Genomic DNA, 19,714 nt, shown 5'->3' on the forward strand with positions numbered 1-19,714 from the left:
GATACAGGCTTCCAGTTACGGAATGAGTAAGTCATGGGAATAAAAGGTACAGCATAAGGAAGAGAGTCAATGATATTGTAATAGCATTTATGGTGACCGATGGTAGTTACACTTATGGTGACCAGAGCGTAATGTATAGAGATGTTGAATTGCTATGTTGTATATCCAAAACTAATGTAACATTGTATGTCAACTATACTCAAGAAAAAAAATGTTTTTGAGAGAGAGCATGTGCAAACTGGGGAGGGGCAGAGGATGACAGAGATTGAGAATCTTAAGCAGGCTCCATACCCAGCACAGGGCCCAACGCAGGGCTTGATCTCATGACTGTGAGATCATGACCTGAGCCAAAATCAAGAGTCGGACGCTTAACCAACCGAGCCACACACGCCCCAAGAAAAAAAATTTAAAGTATGACATTAATGTCTCCTCAAATAAATAATATCAATACAAAGAGAAATTATTAAGAAAAACCCCAAATGCAAATTCAGGAGTTAAAAAGAATAAGTGAAATTAAAAATTCACTACAGGGGTTCAACAGCAGATCTGAATTGGCAGAAGAAAAAAATCCATGAGCTTGAAGATAAACCTACAGAGACTGTGCAATCTGAAGCATCAGGAGAAAAGAGAAAAGAATCTCAAAGAGCTATGAGACACCATTATGGGTACCTATGCATAATGTGTATTATATGCATGATGGAAGCACCAGGAGGAGAGGAGAGACAAAAAAAAAAAAAAAAAAAAAAAAAAATCCAAGTAAATAGTGGCTGAAAATTTCTCAGGTTTGAAGAAAAACATGAATCTGTATATCCAAGAAGCTCAACAGACTCAAAGTAAGATAAAGTCAAAGAAATCCACACCCAGATACATCAGAGTAAAACAGCAAAAACTGAAGACGAGGAGACAACTTTGGGAGCAGCAAGAGAAAAATGACCTGTCACATACAGGGGTTTCATTCAATCTATAGATCAATTGGGGAGTAAGTCTTCTGATCTGTAAACATGGGTTTCTTTCCATATTTAGGTCTTCTTTAATTTATTTTATCAGTGCTTTGTAACTTTCAGAATAAAAGTTTTATCCTTTTATTCAATTTATTTCTAAGTATTTAAAAAAAATTTTTTTTTGCATTTATTTATTTTTGAGAAACAGAGTGAGACAAAGCGTGAGCGGGGGAGGGGCAGAGAGAGGAGGAGACACAGAATCCGAAGCAGGCTCCAGGCTCTGAGCAAGCAGTCAGCACAGAGCCTGATGCGGGGCTCGAACCCACCAACTGTGAGATTGTGACCTGAGCTGAAGTCGGACTCTCAACCAACTGAGCCACCCAGGAGCCCCCTAAGTGTTTTATTTCTGATGGTATCTTACATAGAATTGTTTTTTTAATGTCATTTTCAGATTGTTTTTTGCCAGTGTCTAAGAAATACAGTGGATTTTTGGATATTGGTCTTATACCCTGTCATGCTACCGAATTTATTTATTAGTTCAAATAGTTTTTTAGTGGATTACTTGGGATTTTCTATATACAGGATCACGCCATCTGTGAATAGAGGTGATTTTATTTCTTCCTTTCCAAGCTGGGTGTTTTGTTTGTTTGTTGTATTGTTGTAGTCATTTTTGCCAAGTTGCCCTGGCAAAAGCCACTGATGCGATGTAAATGGAAGTGATGACAGCAAATATCTTTGTCTTGTTCTTGATCTTGGGGGAAAAGCATTCAGTCTTTCACCATTAAGTATGATGTTAGTTGTGGGTTTATCAGGTGAGTAAACTCACTTCTATTCCTAGCATATTGAGTGTTATGTATTACCTTAATTGATTTTCATATGTTAAAGCATGTGAATCAAGGGAAAAATTTCATCTTAGCAGGTGATGCTAATACTCATATTGGAAACTCAAGGACCCAGGATAACCAAAACAATCTTGGAAAAGAACAAAGGGGGAGGACTCACATTTCCTTGGTTACTATAAAGCTATAGTAATCAAGGCAGTATGGTACCAGCATAATAACAGACATATAGATTGATATAATAAAGAGTCCAGAAATAAATGCATTTATAGTCAATAGATTTTTTTACAAGGCTGGCAAAACAATTCAATGGAAGAGAGAATAATGTTTTCAATAAATAGTGCAGGAACCACTGAATATCCACACACCAAAGAATGAAGTTGGACTCCTACATCACATCATCCTATTTGACAAGACCTATTTGACAAGAAATAGGTCAAAGCAGATCACAGATCTAAATGTAAGAGCTAAGATATAAAACTCTTAGGAGAAAATATACAGTTAGCCAAGGGTCGGATGTTATTTAAGGAAGGGTATCTAGGGAAACTCAAAAACAGCAGAGAAAAGTTTAGCCTGACACCTACAGGTACAGGAAACACTAAGCATAGCCTAACTCCTAGCCAGAAAAATGAAAAACCTCATACTATTTAACTCAATTCCTTTCATCCAATATATCATGTCAGGCTTTCACACACACAAAAATTAAAAGAGAAGCTAAAAGCTAAAACTAGTTTGATGAGACAGGGTAACCATCAGAACCAGACTCACAAATAGCAGATTGGAATGATCAGATTAGAAGTTTAAAATAACTGTGATTAATATGCTAAGGACTCTAATGGAAAAAGCAAACAACATGTAAGAATAGATGGATAATATAAGCAGAGAGTTTATGGAAACTCTACAAAAGAATCAAAAGGACACATTATACATCAAAATCATCAAAACAGAAATGAATAATGCATTTGATGAGCTCATCAGTAGATGGACATGGCTGAGGAGAGAATCGGTTAGCTTAAAGGTACGTCAATATGAACTTCCAAAATTGGAAAGCAAATACAAAGAAGAATGAACACAAAAACAAAAACAGAATATTCAAGAACTGTAGGACAACCACAAAAGTATAACATACACATGATGGGAATATCAGAGGGGAAGAAAAAGGGAAAGGAATAGAAGAAATATATGAAGCAGTAATGACAGACCAAACCACAGATCCCAGGGAGCTCAGAGAACACCAAGATGAGTACCAAAAAAATGACACCTAGACCTATCATATTCAAACTACAGAGAATCAAGACAAAGCAAAAAATCTTGAAAGAAGCCAAAGAAAAAACACCTCACCTATAGAGGAACAAGGTAAGAATTACATCGGACTTCTCTTCAGAAACCATGCAAGCAAGAAAAGAGTGGAGCATTCTCTTTGGATTAGAAACCATGTTCAATCAGATATCTGATGATCCAGATATTTCCTTCTTTGGAAATATTTCCTTCTCCTAATGGGAGAGTCAATAAAAAAATTCTAGAGAAAACCAGAACAAAGAGATTACAACAGTGATTCTCAAATTTAAGTGTATATAATAATCACGTGGGGAGCTCATTAAAAATACAGAATCCTAGAATCCATTCCCAGAAAATGTAATTAAAAAGTCTGGGTTATGGTCTGCAACCTGCCCTTTGTTTTTATTTTTTTGACAAGCAGTCCAAGTAATCTAGAGGTGAGTCTGTGGACACAACAGTCCCTGAAACAACTATGAAAAGGCCAGGGGATCTCAGTGACCTACGTTTTTTATAGGATCTACTCACAGTAGAAGAAATGCTCAAGAGCATATGTGTATTTAAGCTCACTTTGGCCAGTATTATCCTACCAACATAACCCAATCTTGGGCCAGAATTCCTTCTAACTCCTAGCTGTTGATCATCAAGATACCTAACGAGCCCCTATCTTGTTGTGCTGAGAAAGAAGATGAAATGACAGGAGTGGGTGAAGAAATCTGGGTCAGTAGGTTCATGAAGAGTCAACAGAAGCAGACAGGTGAAATCATTACTTTCTCTTGGCCTCCCACACAGCCAAAGATGGCCAAGTCCTAATGCCTGGAAACCATAAGTAGGCTACGTTAAATGGCAAAGGGTAATTAAAGTTGCAGACAGAACCGAAATTGCTAATCGGCTGGCCTTAGAATAAAGGGATTATCCTGGATTATCCAGTGGGTCCAATGTAATCACAAGCATCCATTAAAGGTAGAATAGGGAGGCAGAAGGTCAGAGTCTAGACTGGTCCCCAATGGGAAGGGATCCAAGCAAGGACTGAGGGCAGTCTCTAGATGCTGGAAAAGGCAAGGACATGCATTCTCCCCTAGAGCCTCCGGAAGAAATGCAGCCTTGTCAACACACTGATTTTAGCCCAGTAAGACCCACTGCAGACCTCTGACCTCCAGAAATGTACGATAACACATTTATGTTGTTTTAAGCTACACGCTTGTGGTAATCTGTGGCAGCAATTACAGGAAACCAACGCATGCACTCACAAATTACCTGCCTAAAAAGAAACCACATTTGTCTTACCTATATCCATTGGTCGTTCTGTATTTAAGCTGTCCGTGCTGCCTTGATGTCCACCTAAAGGCATCTTTACTTGTTGATCTGATAATTTCCCAGTACTGACAGACCTAAAAAGAAGAATGGTGTTAATAACGGAAAAGTATCCTTTAAAAATCCAGACATTTAAATAATGAGGGGGATTTAAGCCAAGCCACAAAAGGGTTAATGGGAAGTCAGAGAAGAAGGAGACAAAAAATAGATACCAAACAATTCAAGGCAGAGATGAACTTCAATAACTGAAATAAACAAAAAGCAGAGATAGAACATTCAGGAAATTCAGTGAGAGCTCTGTATTCACAGTTGCAGGAAGCACCTGTAGGTTTTCAGAGATTCTAAGGGTACACAGTTCATATTATCAACCGTGTGGCATAAACCAGCTACTAACCCAATTTGGTCTGGTTGTCTTTATACCAGAAATATATGTACCATTACAGTTTTCATATCAAAGGCTGGAAGGAAATGCTGTCTTTTACCTGCCAAACACTGCCTTGTTCTGCTGCTCAGACTTCTGCCTCTCACTTCCTTGTACTAAGAGACAATGAGAGCATTCCCGTGGGTCACTCCCATCTTTAGACTGCCCTTCAGAAGGCCCATGACGAGTAACCAAGGCTAGCAGGTTGGAAGACGCTTGTGTTTTAGGTATTTTGAAAGGAGCTGTGGTCTGAGGAAGAAACATGTGGAAGCGAGTTACTACCATGCGGGCAGCATTCAGGGTTGTCAGGCTGCGCGGTGCGGCGCTCAGAAGCACAAGTCAGACCCAGGTTCACACACTGGCTCTTCCACTCCTGGACAGTTGGTTCATACCCTGTAGCCTCAATTTCCTTTCTCTGGGATTAAGTAGGATCATGTGTATAAAGCATTCGGGAAGTAAAGTGGCTTTAGACTGTGCCTAAACTAAGACTGTGCCTGGCACCCAGCAAGTGTTCATTAAATTGCAGTTGTTTTCACCACGAAGCTTTTCCCTGGTGTACAGGAGTCTCCCTATCTGTGGTTTCGTTTTCCGCGGTCAACCTTGGTCTGGAATAGATGATCCTCCTGTTGAGGTATCATCAGAAGGTCAGCAGTAGCCTAACACTGCATCATAGCACTATATCACTGACCTCACTTCATCTCAACACACAGGCATTTTATCATCTCACATCATCACATCTCACTGTAGTGACCACAGTATGGTATTCTGAGAGAGAGAGAGAGAGAGAGAGAGAGAGAGAGAGAGAGAGAGAGATCACATTCATATAACTCTTATTGCAGCATATGTAACTGTTCTCTTTTGTTATTAGCTATTATTAATCTCTTATTGTGCCTAATTTATAAATTTAACTTTATCGTAAGTATGTGTACATAAGAAAAAAATAGTGTATATAGGGTTTAGTACTATCTGTGGTTTCAGCTGTCCACTGAGGGTCTTGGAACATATCCCCTGGGGGTAAGGACTACTGTACTTAACTATACTATACACTAGCTCATGACCTACTGTCAAGAGTTCAACTGGGCTACTCCACAGTATTGCTGCCTCTGCATTCAATTTGTGTGGCCATATGGCCTGCAGGACCTTAAATGACCTTGAGCCCCTCATGTAAGCTTGTGGCCTAGACAGCGGTTTGCACAGTCACAAGGAAATGTAAGTTCTGGATAGGACTCCTCCGACAGCCCTGGTCGTCAAAAGTCTCCCCCAGGCTTTCCCCTTATATGTCCCATAGATAAGACTCCTGTGGAGCTTACCAGAATCTCATTCTTTTGGTTTGAATTGACCAATTTAGCCCAGGAACCCCAAAGAACTCGATCCATGAACCCTAATAAAGGCATGTGCCCCAGGTCCTGTCTCTCTCCGTCTGCACCTGCCTTGACGTCCCCGTGTGGCCTCTCGAGGCATGCCAGGTACGTCTGCCAAGACAGAGGAATGGAATTCTCTATTTCAATTTCTCTTGTGGTCTACTGTTGAACCTTGGCTCAACATCCGGCACTCGATGCTCCATTTAACAAACGCTAATTTAACAAAGTCCTAACACTGACAAAAGAGTTTAACAAACATACCTTAGTAGGAGAGCCAATGATTGTTGGTAAAGGAGTTTTAAAGAGCCAGTCTGAACTCCGAGGAGAGGACCCCATGTGCTTGGTGGGAGAGGTTCCAAGGCCACCAGGCCGACTGGGCTGAGGTGAGTAGCTGTACCCAACCCCAGCGTGGGATGGGCACACAGGGTCCGAGTGCTGCTTTCTGAGTTTCTGCTTGTTCTGGTAGATGTCAGTGAGGGTAGGGGCGCTCTGCAATCTAGCACCCAACAGGAGAGACTGTGGTGACTGGGCCTGTGGCACTGGAGAACCTGCCAAGAACGCAGCCAATGTTCACCCAAAGCGTGGGGCAAAACTTAACGGTTAAGAAGACAATTCTTAAAGTGAGAATTCTAACAAATGTCACATTTTTCAGGAGCTATTTAAAAAACTGTTTATTTGGCAAGAGACTATTTTCAAGCATCTTTTACAAAACAGTAACAAGCCCACAGTCATTGGGATTCTCAGGAGACAGAAGTTGATGATGGGTATGTTAGCTGTTTTTATCAGCAGCCAGCAAATAACTCAGATGAATGTATAGTCTGATTAGCACAAAAGAGAACTATATCATAAATTGTTAAAGTTAATGAAAACTACAAAAACCTATATTGAACAAAATGATTTCTACTCTTTATATGAATATATACTTTGGGGATACCAATGTAATTATTCTCTTTTCTCACGTAGCAGCTAAAAGAAACTTTTCAAAGCAACCCAGAATAACCCTTTAGATATGGGGAAATCTATATATAAAATTAGATAATACAGTTTTCTAGGATTTTATTTTACTTGTCTAAAAATAACAAGCTAATTCATTTTTTTATGGATAATTCATTTTTTATCAGTTTCATTAGTGAAATTCACTTATAACCTAAAGAGTCCATATTCTCTACAAAGAAAACACTTGTCCACAGATTCTTGCCTCTTAAGGGCACACCTTATCAAGAGCACACCATATCAATAGGATCTTTTTGGGGTTTTCTTTGAGAGAGCGAGCACACACATATGAGCATGAGCAGGGGAGGGGCAGGGAGAGAGAAGAGAGAGAATGTCAAGCAGGCTCCAGGCTGTCAGAATAGGGCCTGATGTGGGGCTTGATCCCACGAACCATGAGATCATGACCTGAGCTGAAATCAAGAGTCAGATGCTCAAGCCCCTGAGCCGGCCAGGTGCCCCGAAATAGGGTTTTGATATGGTAAACAGTTGGCAGCAGCAAGAGAATTCCCCACCCAAACCTTGTTGTGGCCAATTTAAGGTCTGCTACGTAAGCCTGGAGCTTCAGTTACAAATTCTTTGGCGCTTCTTGCAAAGCCACACTACCGCCAATAATGCTAAGGATCTATAAATCTCCTTGGTGACCCATAACCATCATCTTCGCAAAAAGAAATTAGAGCTTTTGCTGCTGCTGCCCACTCCTAGCTTACTCTCTTCCTAAATCTGGGATTTTATCTTTCAGAACTGGGCACTGCCGTGTGTATGTGTGTGTGTATATGCACGTATACGTACCCACGTGTACGTATGTACACATATATACACGCAAGTAAATAAAATTAACAGCAAAATGTTATGATTTGGAGAAAGTTACCTAAGACTTATTTTTAGGGAAACACAAAATATGAAAAACTAAGAAAAGAGTGAGATTCTAAGTAACACAGGATTCCTTTAATTGGCCAACTCTTCAAATGCACATACAATAAAACTTGACTTACAAAAGTGTGATTTACACACATCTTTTCGGGCATATACATATTATATAATAAAGCAAATAAACATCTCTATTTCCTGTTTATCTCAGGTAGCTCTTATCAAGAATAGTAGTAATCAAAACAATGAAATTTCATTTTCTAGATTGACTTTCATGATCTTTGTGACAATGACCAAAATTTAGCTCAGTTACTTAGTTTCTAAGACTTACTTTCATAAAAGAATCATCTACCCAAAGAGAAATACTTTGTGGATTGGATGATAACGCTAAAACATATTAGACCAAGATTCTAAACAGTAGGATAACAGATAAAATATTTCACGCCCGTTCTATTCTTTTGATAAGACTAGAGAAACATAACACAAATCCACTTACAACAGGATTAAAATTATTAGTACAGCAAACATATTTCCTACCTGATGAGTTTCTACTCCTGGATTCGTGACCCTGAGGATGCCCACAGCAGCACTGACTAAATTGCTCAGGAATGGTACCAACTATGAACGGGCAAATGGGGAAAAGGAGAAAGGATTCAAAACCAACGAAGGACGGAAACAGGTAACACATGCACAAATTGCACAGTACATCATAGTTCACAAAATTTGATTAGGCAGAGATTTATTTCTGCTGACACTTACTGAGCGACCCATGTGCTGGGTGCTGGGCACGCTACCATATACTCTGCCTTGAAACAAGATCGCCAGGGAAGGAAGCCACGTAAACAAATTAAAGCCTGTAACAGGTAGGTCACTTAAGACAGAGAAGTACCAAGAGCTTGCAGTGTTTGAGGCGGGTGGAGCCGCAGGGGGCGCAGCTGACTCACAGCCCAGCTGCTGTCCCTCTGCACCCACCCCATCCCTGAGGCTCCTGACAAGGCCAGTTCCCCAGGGCTGCTCCCAGACAAGGACCGCATGTGGGCGAGGCACTAATTCAGGCCATTCCAGCAGGTCAGGGAACCTGGACAATGCAGTGTCTGGGGACGCCCCTTGGGCCTGGCTAAAAGGTTCCGAGAGCTCACCCTAGTCAAGACGCCCCCGCCCACGCCTCCTAGCTTCCTCTCCCCCTCCCAGGAGTCAGATCTGCAAGGTGATCTGAAGGGGCTCCCCCAGATTCCTGCTGCCCCCGACCCCCGTTCCATCACAGGTATCTCCCGAGTCACTCTGGCACGTCCCTGCAGCTACCTTCTCTGCATCCACCTCTGAGAACCCAAACTAACAGGAGGAAGCGCTGAGAAGGCCCAGGGAGTTCAAGCAGACAGGAGACATGGGTCTATAAAAACAAAAAGGCACTGACCCGGTAGCTAGGTGGGCAGGCGACACTTAGTTCCCGAGGAAGGGCCTTTTCCTTGAGTGCAAGCATAAGGCTTGGACCTCGTCTCTGGAGACCCTGAAGGGCCCCCAAGCGCTGCCGAGGGGGTGAAGGAGGGCCAGGATTTTGTCCGGGGAAGATTTTTCAGCTAAGAAACAGCTTCAAAACCATTGCAGGTGAGGTGGAGAAATAAATTTTTAAAAACATTATCATTATGGTTTTGTGTTTTTTGGAATCAGGGCTCCTGGGCACCACTTCCATCCTTCTCACTCCGCCTCCTCCTGAAATTTCCTCACGTGCCCTCACTCTCACTCCAGCAGCTTTGCCTGAGGGTGGGGCCCTCTTCTTTTAGAAGTAAAAAAGATATAAATGCATTCGTACACCTTGCGGGGCGGGGGCGGGGGCGGGGGCAAGTTTGGGATCTGCACCATGAGGCCTTAAGACCTGCTGCCGGGCCCTCTGGGCATCCCCTGCCCCTCCCCTCCCCACCACACCGGTGAGGTCTCTCGCGCACTCTGCCATCTCAGCGGCTTTGGCCCCTCTTGCTTATATTCTGAAGTCGGAGCACTTTCTCTCTCGATTCCCCCGAAACCGTGGTTTAAGGTTCGTTTTTTGGTTTGTTGCTGCTGCTGCGTCCCTGCTCGTTCTAGCATTCCCCTTGCCCTGCGTACGGTTTCCACGAGAGGTGGAGAGATCCGTAACGAAGCCGCTACCATCTTCCTCCCAGAGCCGGGAGGCCTCTGGAGAACACGAGCCGGCACGCAAGGTACACTATTGTCTTCTAATCCTGTAAATCGGAGGGCTAAGTGGGCAGGCGTTTCATGTACTTTCCTCTAGGGTTTCCGATGTTGTGTGTTTACAGCCCAAACCCAATGGAGAGACTTTTTACCCTTGAGATTCATTTATTATTACATTTCCAGTAGCGGTCCTAACAAATTTACACAGAGATGCTCAGGCGGGGGCCAGGTGTAGGGTGCAGCTGGGGGAAGGATATGGCTCCCCATCAGCTGAGAGTCACTGTCGTCGCGAGCCACCGTCACGACTGGCGTAAAGAGCGTCCCGTCAGATTTGTCACAGCGAATAAAAAAAGTTGAAAACAACAGCTTTGCTCTCCTTACCCAAAGGGGAAGGTGAATAAGGTCTGGAAGACCCAGTGGAGAGTCTCCGTCCAACTGTCTGCACTGTGTCTGCTGGTGCCGGGGAGCAGGATCCCAGCCGGAGGAAGCCCATAGGGCTGGTGTTAGACCTTCGTACCGCTGCAGATCTGAAAAGAAAAACAAAATTGTGCCCTCTCTGGCAGGTTCTAGGACTCTATTTCTGTCTTGTTTTTTTTTTTTTGTTTTTTTTTGTTTTTTTTTTTTTTTCCCTAAAACTTCCTGACAATCTGCCATGGAATAGAATTTTCTTTTTTAAAAGTTTGTTTTTTTTGAGAGAGACGGAGACAGAGCAAGTGGGGGAGGGGCAGAGAGAGAGTCTCAAGTAGGTTCCACGCCGTCAGCACAGAGCCCGACGTGGGGCTCGGACTCATGAAACTGTGAGATCATGACCTGAGCTGGAACCAAGAGTCAGACGCTTAACCAACCGAGCTACCCAGAATTTTTTAAAATATATGGTGTGGTCACATGGAACAAATGTAAAATGTATAAAATTACATGGCGCGAAGTCTCCCTCCCATCCTGTACCCTGTCTGCCTGATCCTCAACATTTCCTCAATCCTACTCCAAAGGTTACCATTATTTCCAGTTTCTAACATATCCTTCCAGAATTCCTTAATTTACACACAAGCAAACAGACTGAAAATAAAATCTTACTTCCATCTTGATTTAACTATTTTCAATTTTTTTGGTTTGAGGTTCCCTTTATACTCCTAAAAATTACTGAATATCCCAGAGTTTTTGTTCATGCAACTTATACCTATTGATATTTACTGTATGAGAAGTTAAAACTGAAAAAATTTTGTAACTAGTAATTCATTAAAAGTAACAAACTTATGACATGTAACATAAGGTTATGAAAATTAATTATATCTTCCAAATAAAATACATTCATGAGAAGCATGGCATTGTTTTACATTTTTTCAGATCTCTTATGTCTGGCTCAATAGAAGACAGTTGGATTCTCATACTTGTTTTTGCATTCAATCTTTAATGTAACACAGAACATATGAGGGGATGTACATGAAGAAAATACAGCCTTATACAGCCTTCCTCCTCAAAAAAAGGAGGAATATTTTGGTAGCCTTTTCAAATAATTGTGATGCTCATCTTTGATACTATACCAAAACTCAGCAAATGGACATTTAAAAAGATTAGCTGCAATGTAGAATCTGAAACTACTTCAATGAAATCTTGTACTCCATTACATTAGACTCTAATCGTTTGCAAAGTCCCTTGTACTTGGACTGGACCTTGTTTTTTTGAGCCCGACACGGAGCTCGAACTCACGAACCACGAGATCACGACCTGAGCCGAAGTTGGACGCTCAACCAACTAAGCCACCCAGGAGCCCCTGGACTGGATATTTTATCTATGCACGGTTTTTAAACATTCGGTCACTTGAAAAATGTTGGTTGATATTCCAAATGTCGACCACATCACAGGGCATCAAAAAGTCACATTCGTACCAAAATATCACCACAAACCTTAACAGAAGTGGCTGTCAAGGCATAGCAGAAGCTGTCAAGATCACAGCAGTGAATCAAGAGTTTTCAAAAACTCTACTTTTTGCTCAAGAGCTCACATTTCACGATACTTATTTTCCAGGTGGTGGCAGACTTGGCTCACGAGCCGCCAGACGCCCACAGCTGGAGTCTGTCAGTTGCTCTTTCACGAAAACACGGCGCTCCGTGAAAAAGGGGCTATGGTTCAGCTTGCAACTGAATCACGCGAGAGCTTCTCCTTAAGAGAACTCCTCCAATCTGCTGCATCAGTGCTTTATGCCCACATGCCACTCGAGGTGGCGATTGCCAAAGAGAAATAGTAACTTTGGAGGCTTCATTAAAGACATTCCTTGGTACCACAGTGCTGCTGGTAAAATATACAAAAACTCACAGTGTGGTTGGGTGCCACCACCGTGATGCATTTTAAGGCACCAGCAATTTGCACGTCCTTGCTTTTGCACTATCAGTGCATGTCCACACAGTGAGAGAAAGCAAACGATGTCCCAGTATCATTATGAAAACAGGTTTGACCTCATGGACCTTCTGGAAGGAAGCCACACATGAACCACACTTTGAAAACCACTGCTAATCTTGTTATCACTTTGCTTTTTTCATTTTATAAAATACCTTGGAAATGTTTCTACCTTAGTGCACAGAGAGCTTCCTTCCTCTTTTTATGGAAGGTGCTCTGTTGTCACAGGTGGACCTTACAGCAGTCACTTACTGGTGGGAACTTGGCTTACTTCTCATCCTTTGCTATTGTAACAATTAACGACCTGTGTATATGTAATTTCATACACAGGCAAGGACTGTATATCCATAGAATGAATTGCCAGAAGTTAGAGTGCTGGGTTCAAAAGATACATCCGTTAATAATCTTCACAGATACTGCCAAAATGCTCTTTGTAGAAGTTTTCTCAGTTTACATCCTATGAATCTTCTTCCATTCACTGAGCTCTACACTAGGTGGGCCCTTTTAACCTAAAATCTTGTGTTCTCCAATCCTGGAAAACTTTCTCTTGATTATTTCCTGGAATTTTCTTCTTCACCATTTTACTTGTTCTTTCTGGAATGCCTACATTAATTAACACTTGAAGATTTTTTCTTTTTTTTTGTTTTTAAGTAAGCTCCATGCCCAGTGTGGAGCCCAGTGTGCAGCCCAGTGTGGGGCTTGAACTCATGACCCTGAGATCAAGATCTGAACTGAGATCAGGAGACAGACACCTGGGGTGCCTGGGTAGCTCAGCTGGTTGAGCATCCGACTTTGGCTCAGGTCATGATCTGGTGGCTCCTGAGTCCGAGCCCTGCATCAGGCTCACCACTGTCAGCACAGAGCCCACTTCAGATCCTCTGTCTCTCTCTCTCTGCCCCGCCAGGCTCACGCTTGCCCTCTCTCAAAAATAAACAAACATTAAAAAAAAAGAGAGAGAGAAAGAGACATTTAAGCAACTGAGCCACCCAGGCACCCCTGAAGAATATATTTTATTCTTAGTTTCCACCTTCTTTATTTGATTCACCTATTTCAGATACGGCCTCAACTTTGTCTTCCAACATTTATTTTTATCTATTTCAGTTATATTTTATAACATCCAAGAGGTCTTTTTGATTTTGATTATTTTCAAAAACATTTTGTACCAATTTATGGATGCAGTCTCTTTCCTATTTCTAAGGATACAATTTTTTTTTTTTTAAAGATTTTAATTTTAAGTAATCTTCACACCCAGCGTGAGGCTTGAACTTACAACCCCCAGATCAAGAGTCGCATGCTCCACCAGTTGAGCCCGCCAGGCGCCCCGGAAAGTAACAGATCTTTGAATAATAACAACACATTTTTTAAAAGAAAAGGAAGAAAAGAGAACGCTAGCTTACCTTGGAGAACCGTGCAGATTTGTGCCAGAGCTGGCAGTAGATGTAAGATTCTGCTCTATGCGCTGATAATTCCTTATCTGAGTAGGGACCGGAATTGGTGCTGTCTCACTGTGAGGGGACACGGTAGGCTGGCACTGCCTGCAACCGTAATTTATTGAAAAAGGCAAGAGATCCAAGTAAGCCTGTTTTTCTTTCATTTGACACATTGGTGATATTTAGAGAAGATTCTAGAAGGGGCCAAACGATCGCTTCTATGTGAATAAAAAATGATCATCTCAAAAAATAAGGCACAGAAAATCACATTAGTCATTTAAAAGACTCTCCAGACATTCAGATGCTTATTGAGGACGAAGAATTCTAACAAAAACTGGAAAAACATTCCTCTACGACAATAGGAAATGTCCGTAGGTTGGCAAAACTCAGTTTCATCTGCTCACATTCTGCTATTCTTTATTATGTGAGAGAAAAAAAATATTTCTAGGAAAATATGCTGGGTAAAAGAACAGGAAGTTCATGAGCAAAGATGACAGGAATGTTTACAAAAGTTATGAATGCAGTAAGCATTCCCAAAGAACTTCTGACTTTTAAAAAGATTGCAAATAACACTGTACAACTCTCAAAGCACATTATTGATCTGAGGCCCACATGGTGAGGTGTTAGTACTGGGTTTCTGTAACAGCCTCTCCCCTTGATTTTCATAAATTCAGAAACAGGATGTCCTTGGATGACTTTCAATTCAATTTGCAACCTGTCTTGACACATCAGGGACAATGCCGGGCCTTAAAAGGTGATTTATTTCATTTTTCTGTCCTCCTATAAGTCCAAAAAAGCCACATGAATCTAATACTTTTTCTCAAATTACAATATTACAGATATCAAGAGACTGTATACTTATCTAACAAACAATATGATATTCATCTAAAGTGTCACTTTAGAGCTTTTGAAATATTAGAGCATTTCATATTTAAATAAAATCTCATCTCTAATAGAGATGTTAGTTGCTTTCTCCAATATCCATTCACCCACTCTTTCTGACTAGCAGAACTCAAATTTTATGGAAGATGGCAATTTGCTCAGTGAAATTATGACACATCCCAGACTCCTTTGCAGCCATGAGTAGTCATATATCTTTCCTGGTCAATGAGATGTAAGTGGAAGTCTTCGATCCACTCTTCCTCCTTCCTCCTGCCTGGACTGTGGGTATGCTTGCCGGAGCTTCAGCAACTACCTTTGAACTATGAACAACAGGCCAAAAGAATTGGAGACAACTTCCTTGAGCCAAAGAAACGAAGACAACAGCTATTTATTTTGACTTCTCATCTTGCAAGAAAACTAAACCTTTAGTGTGAACCACGCTACAGTCAGGACTGTTGTTTCTAGCTTTTTGTCTATAAGCTCACTCTATTTTTCCATTTAGGTAATTCTCATTGTCGTGTATTCATTTATCCATCCATCCATCCATCCATCTTGAAGTACAGTTGACACATACATTAGTGTCAAGCATAATGTCAAGTATCTTTTAAATACAATAATGTGTGTTTTTAATATCTATATATCTGATTGTGAAGTTTACCTACAACCTGAAAATGAAACAAAACAAAACCAAAAACTTCTACTAGCGGAAACTAAACAGGTTTACAAGACTTCATTAACCAACTGTGGTGCCTGCAACCCAGAGCTCGCACAGGCCTGAGAGCCTAAGTTCCTCAGTAAGACAACAGCCAGCACGGCCATCAGATCAGAATGTGAATGAACAAATGTCGTCTTCCTACTGTCTCAATTCAATGAGTTAGTAAAGACTTAGTGAAGCAAGTACATCTGGGAATTTCTTTTAACATATACATCGTCAAGTTCTAATATCTTTTCACCAAAGGGAAATTAGAAGCTGAGTAAGAGTGCCCTATGATATAAATTGAGCAACTTCATACATAATTCAAAGCACCTCTCTCAGGGAATCCTAAGCAATCCTCTCCCAGCATATGAGGAGATAAGCAGCCATGACAGGTGTTCTGGAAATGTGGTCTCCGACAGTCTCTGGACAGAACCTTCAAGCAGACCTGCTCAGTCTACAAAGTCTTCCCAGGAGAAATCCCCAGAGCACCAGCTAGCTAAGACCACTGAAGCCAAATTTCTGTCTAGCTTTATATTAATATCAATATTTAACCATTACTTGACTCCCTAAGCCCAGGATGAGGAGAGGGAAGGTCTATGCATGCCCTGAGTCTCCAGCACAGCCTCCCCACTCCCACTAAGTAAAGCAGTTCAGAGGACTCTCTATGTGCAAAGTCACGTTTGACCTGCATGGAATACTAGAAAGACTAAGCAGGCTGCCCAAAATACAATACACTTCTATTTTACGGAAATGAGTCATTTTTATCTAGGGGTCAGAAATTTTCCCGGAAAGACTTAGGTTAAATATTTCAAACTACTTTCAACAAAAGTGAGGCTCCGAGGAAGAATGAGACCTACTACTACCAACATTGCATAGACTGGCATATGAGATGACAGTTTGGGATACGGAGGTGCAAAGTTTTAACGACTTCACAAACAATATGTCTTATACCTGCATCAAACCATTTTATTTTTGCATACAGCATAATTTCAATGTATTTTTAGTAATTTCTGTTTTCACCTGCACTTAATATCTTATGGTAGAGTGTTTTTTTTTTGTTTTTTGTTTCCAAAATACTCACTACCTCTCTCTGGACCCATTTCTATATTCCCTGGTGTGGGCACTCCTGCCACAAATCCTGGGAGGTAGGTTGAAAGAACAGCTCCCAGTTAGGACATGCTGTTCTCACACCAGAGGGAAACAGACCGATGACAGAAGAGAAGCTTTCAGAGCCATTATGTAGTCCTGCTATCACTATTTTCCCCTCTCCTTTAAGATCAGCATGCCCCAATTCTTCTATACAATGTAAGAGACAAAAGTACCCCAAAGCCCATAAATCTATGATATTATTAGAAACACATGGGGTGCCTGAGTGGCTCAGTTGACTAAATGTCTGACTTTGGCTCAGCTCATGATCTCACAGATTGTGGGTTTGAGCCCCACATCCGGCTCTGCGCTGACAGCTCAGAGCCTGGAATCTGCTTCATATTCTGTCTTCCTCTCTGCCCCTCCCCTACTCGTGCTCTCTCTCTCTCTCTCAAAAACATTAAAAAAATTTACAAGAAAAAGGAACATATAAAGATGCCATTTGTGACATCAATAACATAAATGGGGGGTAGTGTACTCCCATACTCTCCATTAGGAGGGTTTTTTAAAATATTTTTTTAATGTTTATTTATTTTTGAGAGAGAGAGAGAGTGTGAGAGAGAGAAAGAGAGAGAGAGAGAGAGAGAGAGAGAGCAGGGGAGGGGCAGAGAGAGAGGGAGACACAGAATCCGAAGCAGGCTCCAGGCTCCGAGCTGTCAGCACAGAGCCTGATGCGGGGCTCAAACTCACAGACTGTGGGATCATGACCTGAGCTGAAGTTGGACACTTAACGAACTGAGTCACCCAGGCGCCCCAGGAGTAGAGTTTTTGCAGGCAACTGAAGTTATCAGTTAAATGAGATTGTTGTAACTGTTAGGATATTTCATGTAGTCCCAATAGTAATCACAAAGAATATATCTATAGAATACACACGATAGGAAATGTGAACTGAAGCATGTCACTACAACAAGAACAAAACACAAAGAAAGGTAGCAAGAGAGGAAATGAGGGACCAAAAAGCCTCAAGACATACATAAAAGTAACAAAATGACAGTAATCTATCTTCCCCTATTAGGCTGAAAGTGAAAGAATATCCCATGCAAATGGTAACCAGAAGAGAGCAGGCACAGCTATAATATCAGACAAAAAAGACTTTCAGTCAAACACTGTTACAAGATACAAAAAAGGACATAATGTATAATGATTAAAGAGTCACTTAACCAGAAAAATATAACAATCATAAATATTTATGCACCAAACATCAGCTCTCCCAAATAGATCAAGCAAATACTGACAGAATTGAAGGGAGAAATAGATAATTCCATAATAATAGCTGTACCCCCACTTTCAATAATGGATAGAACAACCAGATAAAAGATCAATAAAGAACCAGGGCTTGAACGACACTCTAGACCAACTGGATCTTGTTGACATACACCAAGCACTCCTCCCACCAACAGAAGAACATCCGTTCTTCTCAGGGATACACGAAACGCTCTCCAGGATAGACCACACATTAGGTCACAAAACAAATCTTAAGAAATTGCAAAATACTTGTCAACAAGCTGGATAACCTGAAGAAATGTATAAATTTCTACACACACACAGGCTACCAAGACTGGATGATAAAGAACGAGAAAATCTGAACAGACCCATAACTAAGGAGACTTGATCAGTAATCAAAAACCTTCCAACACCAAAAAAAGCCTAAGACTTTCACTGGTGAATTCTACCCAACATTTAAAGAACATCAGGGGTGCACGGGTGGCTCAGTTGGTTAAACGTTGGACTTCAGCTCAGGTCATGATCTCATGGTTTGTGAGTTCGAGCCCCCCATGGGGCTCTGTGCTGACAGGTCAGAGCCTGGAGCCTGCTTCCGATTCTGTGTCTCCTTCTCTCTGCCCCTCCCACACTTTCATTCAGTCTCTCTCTCAAAAATTAAATAAATGAAAGAAAGAAAGAAAGAAAGAAAGAAAGAAAGAAAGAAAGAAAGAACATCAACATCTCAAACTCTTCCAAAATATTGAAGAGGAGGAAATACTCCCAAACTCATTCCATGAGTTCAGCATTATCCTAATACCAAACCACACGCAGATACTACAAAAACAAAAACAAAAAAACTACAGCACAACTTCCCCTATGAAATTTGATGCAAAAATCCTTAACAAAATATTAGCAAACCAAATTCAACAACACATTAAAAGGATCATAAATCATGACCAAATGTGATTTATAACACACCTACATCAATAGAAAGGACAGAAACCACAGGACTATCTCAATTTATGCAGAAAAAGCATTTGACAAAATCCCAACATCCTTTCATGACAAAATGCATTCAACAGGGGTGCCTGGGGGGCTCAGCTGGTCGAGTATCTGACTCTTCCAGCTCAGGTCATGATCCCAGGGTCCTAAGATTGAGCCCCTCACTGGGCTCCATGCTAAACGTGGAGCCTGCTTAAGATTCTCTCTCTCTCCGTCCCTCTGCTCCTCTGCCCAGCTCGTGTGCTCTCTCTCTCTAAACAAAAACAATTTTTAAAAAAGCATTACAAACTAGGAATTGAAAAAAATTACCTCAACATAATAAATACCATATATAAAAAGCCCACAATTAACATCATACTCAATGGTTAAAGACTGAAAGCCTTTTCTCTATGATCAGGAACAAGACAAGGATGCCTGCTCTCATCATTTCTATTCAACTCTTAGCCAGAGCAATTAGGCACAAAAAAAGAAATATAAGGCATTCAAATTTGAATGGAAAAAGTAAAATTATTTTTGTTCATGGAAACATGATCTTCAATGTAGAACATCCTAAAGATTTCACACACAAAAAACCTTTAGAACTAATACATTCAGTGGGGCACCTGGGTGGCTCAGTCAGTTGAGCACCTGACTCTTAATTTCGGCGAAGGTCACAATCCCAGGGTTGTGGGATCGAGCCCCATGTTGGGATCCACACTGAGCATGGAGCCTGCTTAAGAGTCTCTCTCTGCCCCCCCGCCCCCCGCCCTACCCTTCTCTCCTGCTTGGTCTCTAAAATACAAT

General features: G+C 41.3%; 1 protein-coding gene across 4 annotated transcripts in view; it reads right to left on the reverse strand.

Moving 5' to 3' along the window:
- The window catches only part of ULK2 (unc-51 like autophagy activating kinase 2), an 84,387-nt gene that overhangs the window by 14,691 nt on the left and 49,982 nt on the right, over window positions 1–19,714 (reverse strand). For 2 of the 4 annotated variants that reach the window (XM_053893315.1, XM_053893312.1), the window contains exons 15-20: window positions 13,969–14,106; window positions 10,559–10,704; window positions 8,549–8,629; window positions 6,413–6,699; window positions 4,852–5,039; window positions 4,343–4,446 (exon numbers count right to left, since the gene is read on the reverse strand). In XM_053893315.1, coding sequence (XP_053749290.1) covers window positions 4,343–4,446; window positions 4,852–5,039; window positions 6,413–6,699; window positions 8,549–8,629; window positions 10,559–10,704; window positions 13,969–14,106 — 944 coding nt within the window. The remainder of the gene's footprint in view (window positions 1–4,342; window positions 4,447–4,851; window positions 5,040–6,412; window positions 6,700–8,548; window positions 8,630–10,558; window positions 10,705–13,968; window positions 14,107–19,714) is intronic. The other 2 variants (XM_053893314.1, XM_053893313.1) reach the window with 2 other exon arrangements.

Source organism: Panthera pardus, unplaced genomic scaffold, assembly GCF_024362965.1.
Source record: "Panthera pardus isolate Hobbes unplaced genomic scaffold, ASM2436296v1 HiC_scaffold_3, whole genome shotgun sequence".
Lineage (NCBI taxonomy): Eukaryota > Metazoa > Chordata > Mammalia > Carnivora > Felidae > Panthera > Panthera pardus.